This window comes from Kryptolebias marmoratus, linkage group LG15 (genome assembly GCF_001649575.2).
Source record: "Kryptolebias marmoratus isolate JLee-2015 linkage group LG15, ASM164957v2, whole genome shotgun sequence".
NCBI lineage: Eukaryota > Metazoa > Chordata > Actinopteri > Cyprinodontiformes > Rivulidae > Kryptolebias > Kryptolebias marmoratus.
This window is the reverse complement of record NC_051444.1, coordinates 35,017,037-35,034,694: the sequence shown is the minus strand read 5'-3', so window position 1 is coordinate 35,034,694 and position 17,658 is coordinate 35,017,037. Positions and strand designations below refer to the sequence as shown.

At 39.9% G+C, this 17,658-nt stretch overlaps 1 protein-coding gene across 4 annotated transcripts in view; it reads left to right on the top strand.

Moving 5' to 3' along the window:
• Nucleotides 1-17,658, top strand: part of cars1 (cysteinyl-tRNA synthetase 1) — a 30,448-nt gene that overhangs the window by 8,643 nt on the left and 4,147 nt on the right. For 2 of the 4 annotated variants that reach the window (XM_037979950.1, XM_037979949.1), the window contains 17 exons: nt 1,864-1,952; nt 4,772-4,868; nt 5,239-5,337; nt 7,102-7,251; nt 7,429-7,569; nt 8,774-8,862; nt 8,951-9,072; nt 9,664-9,776; nt 10,047-10,175; nt 10,426-10,488; nt 10,567-10,696; nt 11,316-11,419; nt 11,507-11,604; nt 13,418-13,607; nt 13,710-13,778; nt 13,918-13,999; nt 15,870-15,950. In XM_037979950.1, coding sequence (XP_037835878.1) covers nt 1,864-1,952; nt 4,772-4,868; nt 5,239-5,337; nt 7,102-7,251; nt 7,429-7,569; nt 8,774-8,862; nt 8,951-9,072; nt 9,664-9,776; nt 10,047-10,175; nt 10,426-10,488; nt 10,567-10,696; nt 11,316-11,419; nt 11,507-11,604; nt 13,418-13,607; nt 13,710-13,778; nt 13,918-13,999; nt 15,870-15,950 — 1,846 coding nt within the window. The remainder of the gene's footprint in view (nt 1-1,863; nt 1,953-4,771; nt 4,869-5,238; nt 5,338-7,101; nt 7,252-7,428; nt 7,570-8,773; nt 8,863-8,950; nt 9,073-9,663; nt 9,777-10,046; nt 10,176-10,425; nt 10,489-10,566; nt 10,697-11,315; nt 11,420-11,506; nt 11,605-13,417; nt 13,608-13,709; nt 13,779-13,917; nt 14,000-15,869; nt 15,951-17,658) is intronic. The other 2 variants (XM_017440657.3, XM_017440656.3) reach the window with 1 other exon arrangement.

The window sequence follows — 17,658 nt, the reverse complement described above, 5'->3', positions numbered from 1 at the left end:
TAGTCCATGTCTGGGAGGAGATCCCTCAGGAAACCATCCTCCACCTCATCAGGAGCATGCCCAGGTGTTGTAGGGAGGTCATACAGGCACATGGAGGCCACACACAATACTGAGCCTCATTTTGACGTGTTTCAAGGACATTACAAAGTTGGATCAGCCTGTAGTGTTTTTCCACTTTAATTTTGTGTGTGACTCCAAATCCAGGTCTCCATTGGTTAATAAATTTGATTTCCATTGATGATTTTTGTATGATTTTGTTGTCAGCACATTCTGTACATTGTACAGAACAAAGTATTCAATGAGAAAATTTCATTCATTCAGATCTAGGATGTGTTATTTGAGTGTTCCCTTTATTTTTTGAGCAGTGTATAAAAACCCATATTTCATGAAGTTCCTCTTTATCCTGTGTGTAGACATGATTTTTGATCATGCAGAGAGGAGAATCATGTGTACAGTATATTTGCATCTATTTGTGCATTTAAATTGAGGCATGCCAAAGGAAGTGGCTCATGTGTGCAGTTTTTTTGTGTGTGTGTACACCGTTTCAGCAATTTAGGTGTATGCCATGTTTGAATAGACGAATCACAGGTCTTTTCACATGAGGCTCCAGATGTTTCTGATCCACTACGCATCAACCAGCTGTGAGGATCTGTGTCAAGTGTTTTAGTGAATTTGAGGTGGCCACACTTGAAGGACAAGGACCAGACTTCAGATTCCACTCAGTTTAACTTTATTTGACCAGTGCAGATGAAATAATAAAACAGGTGAAAAACCTTCAAAATAGAAAACAGTTCATTTAAATCAATAAAGATAAATATTTCAACAAGATCATGTTAATACAATAGTATGTTTAATCCAAAACTGGATACATTTCATTTCTGAGCAAAATATATTAAATTCTATAGTAAGTACCGTATATTTAATTTGTATATTTAATATATAAATTAAATATACGGTATAAGAAAAATATATCTAATTCTTTAAGTAAAGGTTTTTTTTCCCTACATAAACATTTTTGCCAAATTTGATCTATTTTTATACAATTTAAATGTAATTTTAACTAACATTTAAAGATTCACTTGGGTTTCCACTTAATTTATACAAGCCAGGTGAAAACTCAACTGATTAAGCATTTTTATCTCAACTGAATATTTATTTAAAGGCCAGATATATATTTAAACCTTTACCAAGAACACTGCATTCAAACTTCAAATATTTGCCCAATAGAAAAATACAAATACATTTTCTTCACTCAAACAGAAGTTCCACAGTGCTTTTAAGAAATCAACAGTGAGCTTTAAAAATCACAGTCCCATTTTCCCTGGCAGTCTTTGTGCCGTTCCTGTAGCTGCCATCTGTTCAGTCAAAAGTGGTTTGTTCTGCATCCATAGCCTTTAGATAGGAGCTGCTGATTGCCCACCTGGTGGAGTGCTCAAGGCACACTGCTGTACAACTGCTTACAGCATGTGTGCTTGTATGATGGCATGCAGTTCCATAAAGATGGGAAGATCTGTGACCTACTTCTGTGTTTGGAGTGCGCTACTTCATGCTTGGTCCATTTCTACGAAATCCTTCACTCTAAACTTTTTATTAGGCAGGGACTGAATTTTAGGCTCTTTGCTGAAATTTGTCTACAGGATGGTGACTTTGTGGATTTTAATGAAGTACAGTATGTATAATGCTGTTGCAGATCTATTACAAATTAAGTCTTAATTTTGAACAGTATGTTTCAAATCCAACATAAAATGGATCATACTTGTGTTGTAATCTGAACTAAATGACAAATAATTGTATACATACACATATTGACTCGGGTCTTTTTACTTGTCTGACTAAAATTCTTTAATTGTCTTAATGTTTCAGGAGCCATTTGTTCCCCAGAAGGGCAATAAGGTGACGTGGTATTGCTGCGGGCCAACAGTTTATGATGCATCACACATGGGACATGCCAGGTAATGGATCGTCTGTGGGGACTTTTAGGCTCTATGAGCATCTTAGTGAATCACTATTTACAGTGAGTTGATCACTCCTCAGGCTTAATTAGTTTTTTTTATTTTTACACTTATTGCAACTTTCCCCCAAAATGCCACCAACTGTCACAGTGCTCTCTATTTATTCTCTGATAAATAGTCTTTGGACAGAAGCTGAAAAAGCTTAAAGTCTCTGAGAGTTTTGAACCTGCATTGCTGCTGCTCGCTGTTCTCCTCCTTCATCTAAATGTGATGCCAGGTCTTTTCTTTGACGACCTGGCAGACACAGGCCAGCTGGGAAAACATGCCATGCGCCACACAGGGGTGAAACACAGAACAGGGTAGAAAGGCTCACACTTGCAAAAATAATTTATCATTTTCTAATTATAATTATATATGACAGAATTATTTATAATATTTTTCCCCTCATGTCTCTTGCAGTAACTACACTCACAGTGAAGCTGTAAAACGGTGCACTGTGCAGCTGTAGAGGATTTATTCAAGTTTAAATTGTCAGTCTTTGCTGTGACACAAAGCTGTGTGAAGCCACTGATCATTTTGCTGCTTTGTTTCTCTTATACTGTGTCTGTTAGGTAATTAACCTTATTTGGAGAAAACTCAATACAAATCTGACTCAAATGGCTCTGGACCATGATAATGTCAAAGTAATGATATAATTCAGATGTCTGAATGTTTTGTCATTGTTACAGAAACATGAACAGATCTGCTGATTTCCTATTTGTTGCACACTGACAGCCCTGTTTGATGTAACTGTGTGTGTCTACATACAGCAGACCTGGGCATTTTAAGGCATCCGCGGCCCCCTGTCAATAATATAAACGTATTTTAGTGTACATGCAACACGGCTGTCTTTTATTTTGAAAGGGCTTGACGCAGTGTTTATGAATGTACGCGCATAAATGCTAACGCACAGTAACAGGTGATGCTAGCAGCCGAATCCCTAATCCCCCGAAAATGTCATCTCATTGTAAAAAAAGAAAAGCTGATTTTGAATGCCATGTTTTCAGCGAAATATTAGTTTACAGACGTCAGAGGTAAAGCCGTGTGTTTAGTTTGTGGTGCGCAGGTGGCTGTGTTAAAGGAATATAATATCCATCATCACTATGTGACCAAACACCAGGAGAAATACAAGAACTTTTCAGAGGAGTCTCTGAGTCGTCTGTGTTGCAAACTCAACAAACACTTTTTACAAAACGCTTGTCATCCAGAGGTGCTGCCTTCAAGACAAGTTTTGTCAAATTCCACAAGATTGCTAGAAAGAGCAAACCCTTTTCTTATTAAGGAGTGTTTGGTGGACTCGTCTGCGCTAATATGTCCCGAGAAAAAAGACGCTTTAGAGCACATCTCCCTCTCCTGCCTCACCGTAACGAGACAGACTGAGGACATCGTGAAAAACCTGGTGCTCCAACTGAAGGACAGCGTGAATGACTTTGAGTTCTTCTCCCTGGCTTTGGATGAGAGCTGTGACATTCGGGACACTGCCCAGCTGCTCATCTTCGTGCTCGGGATCAGGAGGAGCTGGCAGACATGCGGTCAATGAAAGGGACAGCAACAGGGAGTGATCTCCTAACAGAGGTAAATGCATGTCTGGAAAGCTTGGGACTGAAACGGGACAAACTGCTGGGCGTCACAACAGATGGGTGTCCAGATCTCACAGGACAAAAAGTTGGTCTATTAAAGAGAATCCAGGACAAAGTGACAGAAAAGAACCCTGAGCAGAACTTTTTATACATCAGGAAGGGTTGTGTAAGTCGGTGTTAAAAGTGAATCACTTTGTTAATGTTGTAACTAAAACAGTTAACTTTATCAGAGCGAGGACACTGAATCACAGACAGTTTGTTTCACTGTTGGAGGAAACTGAGGCTGACCACTGTGACCTAAGCTACCACACTGGGAAAAGTCCTGAAAAGCTTCTGGGACCTGAGAGGAGATTCAGGAGTTGTGTGTGAGGAAGGGACATGCCATCCCTCAGCTGGCAGATCTGAGTTTACTGCTCAGATGAATGAACTAAATGTCAAACAGTTGAAATGTACAGTGCAGTCAAGGCCTTCAGTAGGAAGGTGCAGCTTCTGTCAAACCAAATCAGGGATCATATTCTCAGTCACATGCCAACACTGAAACAAGCCACCCCATCAGCAGATCAGCTCCATGTTAGAAGAACTGCATGTTGAGTTTTCAAGGCGATTCCAAGACTTCAGAACTGAGAGTGAAATGCACCTGGTGTCTCCTCCCTTCACTTGCAGTGATGATAGTGCATCCAGTGATGTTCAGATGGAACTCACTGACACACGTCTGGCAGAGCTGCTTGGGTTTTAAACTATTAACTTAATAGAATTAGTATTAATTCTCACATCAACCTAAACCACAATGTGTTCACTTTTATAAGTACTTACAGAATAGTCTTATTTCTTATTACCAAAAGAATCTGGTTTAAGTGTTTCATTACAAAAAGATATGCAATGAGAAAACTCCTAATGAGCCAAGATTAAATTTAAGTCATTGCTGGTTCGGCCCTCCAACTCTTCACATTTTTCATGTGGTCCCCTGAAGAAATGAATTTCCCACCCTTGACATACAGCGTAAAATGATTTGGGAAACACATTTTACCATCCAATGTGAACAAAGGCTTCAGAGCTGACCACATGTAGTCAAATCACCCAAAATTGTTTTAAAACTGAAAAAACCCAAATGTGAACAAGGCCTTACTGGTTATTGTTGACTTGTGTCTGTGTCCTCTGATCAGGATTAGTTCTTTGTTTTTAATCTCCATCTGTGTTCAGGTCCTACATTTCTTTTGATATCCTGCGGAGGATACTGAGGGACTACTTCAAGTTTGATGTCCTTTACTGCATGAACATCACAGATATCGATGACAAGGTAAGGAGGATTCATTGGTGACTCTGAATTGTCTCTTGGTGAGAGTGTAAATGGTAACAGACTTGCGACCTGTCCGGGGACCTGGAGATGGGCACCAGCTCCCCTGTGACCATGCACAGAAACATGTAAAGAAGATGGATAGGTGGAATTATTAATATACCTTTGATTATTTGCTGGTTTTGCAAACTAAACACATAAATAAAGATGATTTTGCAGGTTAAAACAAGTTTCATTACACCCAGATTCTGTAAAAAGGGCTTAAAGATTCTTTAAAAAATGTAATAAATACAACTTTGTGATTTTAATAATTATAGCAGTGTTTGCTTCTGTTTGGTCTTTTAGGGTTTTAAATGAGTTTTTCCTTGTTCAGATCATTAAAAGGGCCCGTCAGAACTACCTTCTGGACCAGTACAAGCAGAACCAACCAGGAGCTGCTCAGATCCTGCAGGATGTCCTGAGCGCCAGAGAGGTGAGCTGAACATGCTATCAGTGTCTTTGTCCTCTCATCAGGATTAGTTCATACTCACACAGCTTCCATTATTTTATTTTCTCTATTTTGTTTTATTCTGTGTTTGTCAGCAAAACTCCCTGAAAGGTTTATCTTCCTGCAGATTGTGTTTTATTTTTTAAATCAGCATTCTGTTGGCACCAATCATCGGGTCAAAGCATTACAATTATTGTTTTAAACTGAATGAATAAACACTGTTTTATATAAACTTTTTTAGCTCTTTTAATCTCGCCTCCTGGTGTTTAGGGATCCTGTTTAAATGCTGTGTGTGACTTCCATTCTCAGCAGCATTTACCAGTCAGATCTGAGATCAGTGGTCATAAACACTGACTGTGATTTTAAATGATGTTTATCGAATAGTCTGGTGATATAAAGACCTCCTTTTGCAGCAATAGTGTCACAAATCCTGTGATCTGTGGCGATAAAGTGTCTCTCTGCTCAGTTGGCCCTTTGGCTGCATTAAAACCAAACAGCTTCAGAACACAATTACTAGGTCCACTTATTACAAGTAATTATGGGAATGTTTTTCTGTAATGATCCATAAAAACATTGATTGTCGCAAGTTGTGTTTTTTTAGGATTGTTTAGAAAGTGAAGTTGCTTATTTGGGCTTCCTCCTGTTTGTTATGTCTCTGTCCACTGAATAGAAAGGCCTCGTTTGTCCAGTGGTTGCATCATCCTTCAATAACAGAAGGATGGCCTGCCCTACGCTTCCTCTGATTGGCTAGTACTTGTTGCCTTCATTGTTGGGTTCGTTAGTTTCTTTGGTCATCCAGGGGGAAAAAATATATCCCTCGTTTCCTCCTCTCTGCTATAAAGTAACATTTCCAAACTAAATAGATAGATGAATGACATTTTTAACTGGAACCAGTTAAGAAGCAGCTTTAGCACCAGCCCTGGCCAAGCAGTGGAAAAACCTATCAGTCTGCAGTCTGACCATTCCTGTTGGGGGAAAGACGCACCCTTTAGTCCAGGATAAAAACAAATAATCTATTTTTTATCATTTATTCAAGTGAAAATGAGAAAACCAGTGATGGACAAAGTATGTCACCTATTGATTCAGAAACAGAATCCTGAAAACAAGTACTTCCTGATTTAGTGACATGTTGTTTGTGTAGTTTTAGGGATTTTTGTTCCTCATCTGTTCAGACCTGGAACTCACTGTGAGAAAACATTTTTTTCTACTGTCACGTTTGTTCCTGCTGTGTTCCTGAGAGACAGCCACATTTAGATTGAGCAGCGAGCACAGCTGTGATCTGACGCTAAAACAATATAAATTGTCCACACCTGCTGCACTGGATTGTGGTGTTTGCACTAATATACTGTATAATAAGCTCTGATTCCTTTGTGAGCATGGGAAGAAAAGAAGTGGCTGCAAATGATGTGCAGAAACTAATCATAGACAGAGTGCTACTCTGTGATTTCAGACCACAGTCACCTTTGTGTTTAACACCAGAGTTGGAAAAGGTACCCCCACCCCACCACCACACACACAAGGACTGAAACTGAGAGAAAAACCTTCAGGAAGTCTGAAGAGCTGTTGATCAAGACTATATTATATCTATATTAGAGGGAAGTCTTGATCATTAGCAGGAATAAAAATATGAGGTCTGAATCTGGAGTTTTGGACTGAAACATTAACTCCAACAGATCAGCTGCGATTCAGCTGTACCGCACAAATCAGTTCAGGTTAGATGTCTCGAGATGTTTTTTTTTCTGTTGGCAGCCCTTTCTGGAGCAGCTGGTGTCCACCACAGACCCAGATAAGAAGCAGATGCTGGAACGGCTGGATGCTGCTGTCACCTTGGCTCTGCCACCTCTGCAGGCAGCCTTGGAGAACAAAGCAGCAGATGAAGTCCTGCAACCTTTGGCTCAGGTGAGATTGTGTGATCAGGTGTTAGTTTCTCATTGGCTTCCTGCTCTCTGGGTTTTTTATTTTGATGTACTCTGCACAGGACTCACACAAAAGGCACCAGGTTTAGGACAGAGTAACAAAGTTCACTAGGTAGAGAAAAACACGTAACTGAAGTTTTTATTTTCTGTATTTTCCAAGGTGTTGTTGGACAATTCCAAGGACTTGCTGGCTGACTGGTTGGATAAACGGTTGGGAAGTAAAGTCACAGAGAATTCGATTTTCTCTGTCCTTCCAAAATACTGGGAGGGAGAATTCCATAAGGACATGGAAGCCCTGAACGTAAGGAAGTGATAAACTCTGCCGTGCCTCCAACATGGCTGAAACAAAACTTATCTGTTGCAGTTTATAATCAGATTTCTATTAAAGGAAATAAATGTCACCATGTTAAAGTTTGGGTAACCAAGGAGGTCAGTGTTTTATTTACTCATATATAGTAATCCAAAGGTTTGTGTTTTTTACTAGAAATGTACATCTCATGGCACTTTAACAAAACAGTTCTGTAAAATGGCCACAAAGACCTCTTTAAGCTCTCTGTATCACAGCCAGAAACATAACAGCTCCTCCTCCTGAATACCTGCAGCCATATTTGATGTGACAACCATCTGCTCTCTATTTACCGTATTTCCACTGCTTATGCAGTGTGCTGCCCCCTGTCTTTTGGAGAATACTGCACCAACTTAAGCATCAAGTGTAAATGCCTCCACCACTCACTCAGGTCCGCACACTGTGCATGGACAACACAACCAAAACTTTATCCGTAGTTTGATCTTCCTACACTATGACCTGAGGGAACATGTAGATAAGCTGTCCCATATGGATAGATAAAATAATCTATAAAGTAGAAGAGGAACAAACCAAAAAAGGTTTGATTATGTTACATTCATCAGTCAGCTATGTCCTTTTAAGTTTGGGAAAAAAATAGTAAAATAATTAAAAAAAAAAAAGAAATATAAATGAGCTAATCTGTGTTTTAAGTAAAATACTGACACTATAATGAGCCAAGTAAGTATTGTACCCAGGACAACTCGAGAACACAGCTGATGTTATATGCTGGTGATGTGTAAGGTAGCCAGGTACCGAAGGCTGGATGAAAGCTGCCCTTTGTCAGGCCACAGTTATTGTGTAGTCCGGTAAAATGTACATCAGAGGGAAAGCCTCCCAGCACAGAGATCTATTCCTGGTCTGAAACTGTGTGGCCCTGATCATTATAGGTTGGCAGCTGAGCCGTACCTTGGTTTGGACAACTGTTGATTAAGACCGCTTTAAAAGATTACAGAAGAGTTTGGCTAACAAGATGGAAAAAATAAAGAGAGGAGAACTGGATCAGGAGTTGGGTTAGGGTTATGTGTAGCTGTGTTATTGAACCAGGCTTGGCTGTACCCACAGAGAATGTAAAAGTTGTCATATTAACATTTGAAAAGGGTAAATGTTATATGAAGCCCAGGGATTTACACCACTAATGTTGTACATGATGTTTCCTCAGGTCCTTCCTGCTGATGTTCTGACTCGAGTCAGTGAATACGTCCCTGAGATTGTGGAGTTTGTGAAGAAGATTGTCTCAAATGGTTATGGGTGAGGACCAAACTAACATCTGCGGTGCTTTCTGGCTCACCTGTAGCATCAGTATTGTGTGAACGAGTCGTTTCGCTCATGTTTGCAGATATGAATCAAATGGTTCAGTTTACTTTGACACCCAGAAGTTTGATTCCAGTCCTCAGCACTCTTATGCCAAGCTGGTCCCAGAGGCAGTCGGAGACCAGAAAGCATTACAGGAGGGAGAAGGTACACATTTACACGTTTCAAATAATTAGAGAAAAAAGGTGGTTCCTGTAGAATGTGCACATTTTTGTTCCATTTTGGACTTCAGAGTTCAGTAGAACCGAATTAACGTCTCTGTAGAATTTAGGATTTGAAGTCTTATATTGCCTGAAGAACAAACAGGAAGAGATTTTAACCTTGAGTTATACTCTTCAAAATAAGAGTCTGACTCTATCATAGCTAAGATTAATACAAAAGGAAGTCCCAAATTTCTATTGGTCTTTAGAAAAAAAAGTTGATGGATGTCAGGTGCGTTGGCACACATTCAGCATTTCTGCAGAACAGTCACTTTTGTATTTTTACTGAAGTAAATCCTTGAATAGGTCCCCTCACTTATATTTTGTATTTAATGTGTTTTAATTACATTTTTATGCTGTAATAATTCAAATTTGAGCTGTTGTTTTTAGTCCTGTTTGACTGTAAGATCAGTCTGGGAGTCTTTCTATCCACAGTCACAGCTGTTGTATTGCAGAGTTTCTGCTTCTGAAGTGTGATTATTAATAGTTGGAATAAAAGATATGTTTTACTTTTCTTGATATTGTGTCGGTTCTGCAGGAGACCTGAGCATCTCTGCGGACAGACTCGGTGAGAAGAAGTCCCAGAATGACTTTGCTTTGTGGAAAGCTTCAAAACCTGGAGAGCCATCGTGGGACTCTCCGTGGGGGAAGGTGAGCCTTCGTTTATAACTTACACATGAGTTGAAATCAAACTTTAAAGATCATTTTTCACTCTTTGAATCATTAAATTATGCCTTGTTTTCTTCAAAAATCAGGAAAGAACAAGTGAATGGACAGAAAAGTACCCAGCAGTTAGTTTGGTCAGCTCTCATAGTTTAAAGCAGACCTGTTTGATCAGTCAGTGTTTTGAAGTTCAATGAATTCACAGAAATGTGGCATGACTTTCTAAACCTCTTTTTGTTCTAATGGATGTTTTTCCAGGGACGACCAGGATGGCACATCGAATGTTCTGCCATGGCTGGCTCTATTCTGGGGGAGTCCATGGACATCCATGGAGGGGGGTTTGATCTCCGATTCCCACATCACGACAACGAGCTGGCTCAATCCGAGGTCCTAGTTACTGTAAAGTTGAACTAAAGGAAAAAATAACCATACGTCTCCTAGACTAGGTGTTTATCCTCCTTGTACAGCCAATCATAGACGAAAGTATAAATCACTGAGGAAAAACACTTTTTCTGCATTTAATAAATGTGTGCTTAAGTACATTTAATAACTGTACTTAAGCACATTTAATAACTGTACTTAAGCACATTTAATAACTGTACTTAAGCACATTTAATAACTGTACTTAAGCACACAGGTGATAAAACTGCACCACTCTACAAACACAGGAAGTTGCAGTAAAGCTGCAGATATCTTAATGGTAAAAATGGCTCAGAACAGAAAAAAATCCTAAAGTTTGTGTCTGGAAAACGAACCTTGTCTGGTTTTCCCACCACAGGCTTTCTTTGAGAATGACTGCTGGGTCCAGTACTTCCTGCACACCGGTCACCTGACTATTTCCGGCTGCAAGATGTCCAAATCTCTCAAGAATTTCATCACCATAAAAGAAGCTTTGGCAAAAAACTCAGGTGAGTCAGCTGCTGCATGATATGTTAGGATGCCTAATTATCACTCATCACCATGATTGTGAGTGATCGTGTGTGTGTGGGTGCAGGTGCAGTAGTTGAAGTGATACTAGGAGCTGTGTGTGTGTAAGAGAATGTGTGTAGATGTGTCTATATTTAATGTTCAGTACAACTATTATATCATCCTACAGTGTGCCACCCAAATATCCTCTCCGTGTCAAAATTGTCTAAAGGACATGCTTTTGCCTGAATCTGTGTGTGTGCAAGTCTGTTAGCAAAATATCTCATGAACTACTGGACAGATTTTAATGAAACTTAAAAGTTCACGTAGGATTTTTGTTTAAAACTTTAGCTTCCGAGGCAGCAGGCAATATGCATTCCATGAAGAAATGCTAGTTTTATTACTTCTCTCTTTGCCTCAACTATAATTTGTTCAGTTGTATGATATATATTTAAATCGAAGTAAAGAAGGATTTCAATTAAAATCTGATCAGTATCCATACAGTTAAAGAAGAAACAACAGATTTGTCTGTTGGTCCAAGTGTTGAGTTTATAAATGACTGTACAGATAAACTGAAGTAACTGTAGGTATGTTTGATTCCTTCTGCTGCTCTTCCTGCAGCTCGTCAGCTCCGTCTGGCTTTCTTGATGCATTCCTGGAAGGATACCCTGGACTACTCCTCCAACACAATGGAGTCAGCTGTCCAGTATGAGAAGTTCATGAATGTAAGTGCCAGTGAGATGAGCGGCAATCCTCAAGTTGTCCTCAAGTTGTTTCTAACTGCTAATTTTGTCTTCTTGTTTATCCAACAGGAATTCTTCCTCAACGTGAAGGACATTCTGCGTGCTCCTACAGACATCACCGGTCGCTTTGAGAAGTGGGAGGCTGCAGAGGTGGAGCTTAACGACAGGTGAGGCAGGAGATTCACCTGCACAACTTCTCACAGGACATTTTAACTTAAGCTGTGTCAATTTTTTAAATCTAAAATATGTTTTTGTAGATAAGAAAAATTAATGTTTATTGAAAGTTTCCACACTTATACCTTCTTTATCAAGAACTTGATTGGAATCAGTTCTGATATTTGCAAAACATCTGTGTCAACATGACTTTAAATTATAATTTTTCTGCAGAAATGTTTAGTTGGCCAATGCAGCTACTACCTGAAACTGCAAAACCCATCTGCTTTCTTCTATAAAACACAGCAAGAATTTGGGACTTCCTATTGTAATAATTGTTGTAGATTTTCCAAAATAATGGTGAAATCAAGAAACTTAATTGTCTTCTGTGGCAGTTTATTTGCAATTTCAGGTCATAAGTACGACCAAGTACTAGAGTTAGAGAAAGTTGCAGGTTGTATGTACTCACGCAGGCTTGTGATTCCTGCATTTTCTGTCCCAAGAGCCAGTCAGCTTCCAGGAACCATCTATGATCATAGCATCCATGAACCTCAGCACCGATCGATTAAAGAGTGTTTCCACAGTCAAAATATAAAGAATTTATGATACGGTAGTCAAAAAAAAGGCCTTATTTGCAGGTACTCGTAATTTTTTCAATTCAGTTTATTTATAAAGCGTTAGGTCACAACAAAGGTCGTCTCAGGGCACTGTAGAAAAACATTCACATACATTGTAAAGAGCCATTTAGTAAAACGTATCTATCTAAGGAAGCCAGCAGGTTGTGTTGAATCTTCACTTTGTCACAGTCCCCCATCCTGAGCTGCACACTGGTGACTGTGGGAAGGAAAAACTCCCTTTTAACAGGAAGAATCCTCCAGCAGAACCAGGCTGAGGTCGAGCGGCCATCTGCTTTGACCAGCGAGGACAAGAAAGACATGCATACAGAGATATTTGTGGATTTTCTTCCACAAACATAAAATGTTATTGTGCATTAATTATAACATGATATATTTTTGCATCCATATAATCTGAGCTAACAAAATGCCAACACTTTGATATATAAACTATAACAACTGTAAAGTTTCTGGAAAAAAGAAGTTTGTAAAAATGTTGGAATGTTTTGACAGCTCAAAAGTTAGTGTGACATCATCACTCGAAGTTGAACATCCTGAAGGAAAATCTCCAAAAGCTATTAACCTTAAACTATGATTGTGTAAAAATAATTAAAGATCAAAATGTAAATTCAGTCATGAAAAGTCCAACTTTCTGTGACCTGTTTATACTGGGGTTTATCACTTGCTTTATTTAATTTCCCTTAAAGTATTTTTGAATTGAATTGAATTGCTTTAAATTCCATTGTTGCCTAAGGAGACATTTTTCATGTTTTTTTGTGAATTTCATCTATGTCGTATGATGTACTACTACCAAAGGTCAGAGCACACTATTCCTGCACATTTTGATGTCTGTTTGCCAGGAGGGGAGGTGGAGTTAAAACAAAAAAATGTGACAGAAACAAAAGAGTAACTGCCAAATAGAAATAAGGGCGCTTTCATGCTTGCACAAAAACACCATTAAGGTAATATCTCACTGAGCTGCGACAGTTGGGAGACCAGTTAGGGATTTAAAACATACAAATTTTATGTTGCAGTTTGACCGATTTCTGAGTGTTTGCAGCAAGCAGTGTGGCTGTGATTTGTGCAGTACTTCTTAAAAAACATCACAACCTATTTTTATGTGTATGGCCTGTAAAACTCAATTCTTGCCCATGCACATTATATCGTTATCCACCTTCTGCATAAACCTCTAAGAGTCACTTGTGTGGTCTAGCTTCTATGACAGGAAGTCTGCCGTCCACCAGGCTCTGTGTGACAACGTGGACACCCGCACTGCCATGGAGGAGATGAGGGTTCTGGTCAGCCAGAGCAACTCTTACATTGCCAACAGGAAGAGCACCAAACTGATGCCCAACCGCATGCTGCTGGAAAGCATCGCCATGTACCTCACCAACATGCTGAAGGTCAGCTGCTGTTCCCATTGGCTTCAGTACTGTGCAGAAGTCCTTGTCAGTTTCTTTATTTTTCTTTCCTGATCCCACTGAAATGAGGCTTTTGTTGTTTAGATATTTGGTACAGTTGAAGGATCGGACCCCATAGGTTTCCCTGTGGGAGGACAAGGTCAGAGTATAGACGTGAGTAGAGAATTTTTCTCCTTTTTTGTTGGAAAAAGTCATGTTTATGTGAAATATTCTGTTTGGTATAAGTTTTGTAAAGCACTGTATTGTTGCAGACTTTAGAACATGACTTGGTTTTCCTTCTTGTCTTGTTCAGCTGGAAGGCATGGTGATGCCATACCTCACAATTCTGTCGGACTTCCGAGAGAATGTCAGGAAAATTGCCCGAGAGCAGAAAGGTAAAGCTACTGTCACATTGTTTTGTATTTGTTTATATGTTTTAAAATTCTGTTTTACACTGAGTCAAAGCATAAAGAAAGCTTCTAAACTGATATTCATGAGCATTTCTGGATTGTCCCTGGTCTGCAGCTCTCCTCACATGTTTTGCAGACACAAAGTGTTTGTCGATGCGTTTATGTTCCATGATTACACTGCAGGACGTGCAAAACAGCTGCAGCTGGGGAGGAAACTGGTTTGGGACCCAGCTCTGCCGGCCCCTTCTCTCACACGCAGTGGTTCATTTAGGGACGGCTGACCGACATTAGCGTTCCTGTTTCGGGTCAGCCGTGAGCTAGACGCCGCTAACTCCCCGGAGCGCGAATATCCAACATCCAACTTCAAACTAACTTCACTGCGGTGTTTTGCTGAAATCTTTGTGGGCAAATGAGAAGCATTAGCGCACATTTTGGCTTCGCTAGCTGCTCCTGCACGCTCCCGGCATTCTGATGTTAACAGGAAGTGACGTCATGTGTCTTCTTCCTGAGTTATTTGGGGTTATTTTGTATTCCACCATAAATATTGGGTTAAAGTTGCGGTGTTTTGGACAAAGTTGCAAAAAGTTGTGATTTCGCGGGGTTTGCTTGATTTTGCGTTAATAGTTGCGATCGCAACGTCGCAAAATCCTGGAGGGTCTGTATAATGTAAAAGCCAAAGGTGGAAAGTAACAAAGTACATTTACTTGTGTTGCTGTAATTGATTAGTATTTTTGTGTTCTTTGTACTTTTTAAGTAGTGTTATAAATCTGTACTTTTACTATTCTTTAAGTATTTACTTCATTAAATTTAAAATCACATTCATTGCTGAGTAAAAAATATATTAATGCAGAAATGTTAATTAAAATCTCATGGATGCATCTTAAGGCCTGCGGTGACTGGGTCTGTTCTTCACCAGTCAGCTGGCGTATGACGGCTAAAGTTGAAAACGAGCCACGAAAGAGGAGTTTTCCCCCGTACCATCTCACAATGGATAACCAGTGTATTGGAGTTTATGCCTCTTGGAACCATTAGCTTTTGTTGACCACATGTCTGTTATCATCAGGACAAAGCTGCCTGAAGCACCTATTATCAACCCAGAGCTAGGTACACGGATCTGGTTTTTTTTTTTTTTTTGGTTTAAAAAAATACAATAATTCCAAATCAGTAGCTTCATTTTTTGCTGGCCGCATATAGCCTATTTCCACACTTGTAAGGAGAACAGGGTTTGCCTGGTCCAAAAAAACTTCAACACACCTGTGCAAATCTATTGCTAATTATCAGTTGTTGGACTGACAATAACTGATTAAAAAATTTTAACGTATCGCTCAACCCTTGTGCAGGCATAGTGTTAGCATATATATCTTTTATTATTATGGTTAATATGTGAGGTATATTTGACACTTCAAAGTTCATGCTACAGAATTTTTCATGACCTAGGACTCTGTGGGAACTTGCTGGAGATCATGTTACTTATGTTAGTCATCATTGTTGTTCTCTTTTTTCTCCTTCTGTTCATGTCCTTTTTTATTATGTTCTTCTTTCAGCTGCTCCCTTTAGGGGTCTTCATAGCTAACAGTCTGCATCTATCTCCCTCTATGCCAGCATCTTCCTGTGTCACATCAACCAAATGTAGATTCTATAACAGTATCAGAGTCTGATAGCGTATCAGAAATGTAAAGAGAAGATGCTGTGATGTTCTTTCCTTCAGCCACGTGTTTCAATATGACATGCAATGCAGATACACAAAACTGACATGAAGGTAGAAGATTGAAATTTGATATACCTGCTGCATTAGAGAAACGTGTAGTCAGATTTTCTTCAGATGTAATTAAAGCTCTTTTTCCAAACTCTCCAGTGACAGAGTTGCTTCGGGTCTGTGATATCGTCCGTGACGATACATTACCAGAACTGGGAGTTCGACTGGAGGATCATGAAGGTAACACAACTGTTAAATACCAGGTTTCTGTTCTAGAAACAGAAACAAAATCCATTAAATTTGTTTTTATGTTCTGTAAACCGATACAATCTAAGGACGTAGTTTTAATCTGTTCTTTAAACAGAAACAAAATCCAAGGATGTAGTTTTATTCTGTTCTAAAATCTGTAACAGACTCCAAGAATGTCATTTTATTATTTTCTATAATCAGAAACAAAATCCATTTATTTTGTTTTATTCTCTTCTGTGCAAAAATAACATTTTAGTTTTATTTTATTCTATAATCAGAAACAAAATCCAAGAATGTAGTTCCTTCTTTAACTTCCCTCAGTGTTTCATTATGGAATTGCCTTGGTGTGACCAACTAAGGCAGTTCCAGTGATATCCTGTTTGTCTGAGACTCAGCAGTTGAGCCACTCCACACACCTCATATCACCATGGCAAATCAACCACCTTAGACTCATTCTCACTCTCCTCCCGTGAGAAACTACAACTAAGCTCCTCTGGCACATTCAGGCTGATTTTGTTAGCTGCTTAACACTTCTCAGGCATCCCATAATGGAGTATGTTGCCAAACGCAGTTCCCATCTGAAGACTGGATCATGCTGAGTAAGTCGATGGTTTGTGAGAAGTATTGTAGTTAGCTTGTCATTAGGAACAGGGATACATCAAGGTGAACACAGTTTTAATTAACAGCGCAGCTATCACAAGTGTAACTTACGCTAACGCTTCAAGACGAGATTGTGTTCCTTTGGGCATAGCATTAGCTTGCTATCAGTTTTATCAGTTATGGGAGGCTGATTTAGATGAAAGCTGTTAACTCAGGTTTAACCCTTGTGCTGGTGCTAGGGACAAACAGGCTAATGTGCTATGACAAGCTTTATTTGCCATCTTTTGCCATGGCTATAACTGCTACCCCCACCAAAGAGTTGGAACAGAAAGTCAAAGAGACTGTATCCCACTTCTGACCAATTTCTGCATGGCCTACATCTTGGATAGGGACGTGCATAGCATGCATGGGTGCCAAACACGCACAAGCATCACTGGCAACCCACAGGTGTGACTGCATTGCTCATTCATGCAAGAAAAAGTCCTAGAAAGGAGGCTGAAAGTGGCAGTCGCAAAAAAGCCAAGACCTGTGCCTGGTCACAGCTGCAGTTGCAGTTGACAGCCATCAGCTGTGAGCCACCACAAGTTGGGTGGACATGATGGAAGAGGAATCCCTGATCGTGCCACCGCTGTTGAAAGGGTTGGAGAGCTGGTTGATGATGGAGAACTTGAAACACGTCATGAGGATGGGGAGGATAATGCTAACTCCAACCACAGCTTGGACGACATGGAAGAAGTGGAAGATAACTCCACGGTCCTCAAGGCCAGCTAGCAAATCTGGTACGAGATCTTCTGTAGACAGTGACCTGTATGATGTGTGCAGACGAGCTGCTTCAAAACTGGGCATCTCGTGGCCTGCAGCTCAGGTTTCAGAGGGGACAGAACAGGACCTGTATGATAGTAAGAAGTTCCCACCAGCTTTGACACTAGCAAAAAAGCTTCTAGGAGTGGGCATACTTGTTGCCCCCCATCTTGGTGCCTGTACGTTGGGGTTTACCCCGGTGAACGAGAGGGTAGCCTCCCTCCGCCTACGTGTGGGGGGACGGGTCCTGACTGTTGTTTGCGCTTATGCGCCGAACAGCAGTTCAGATTACCCACCC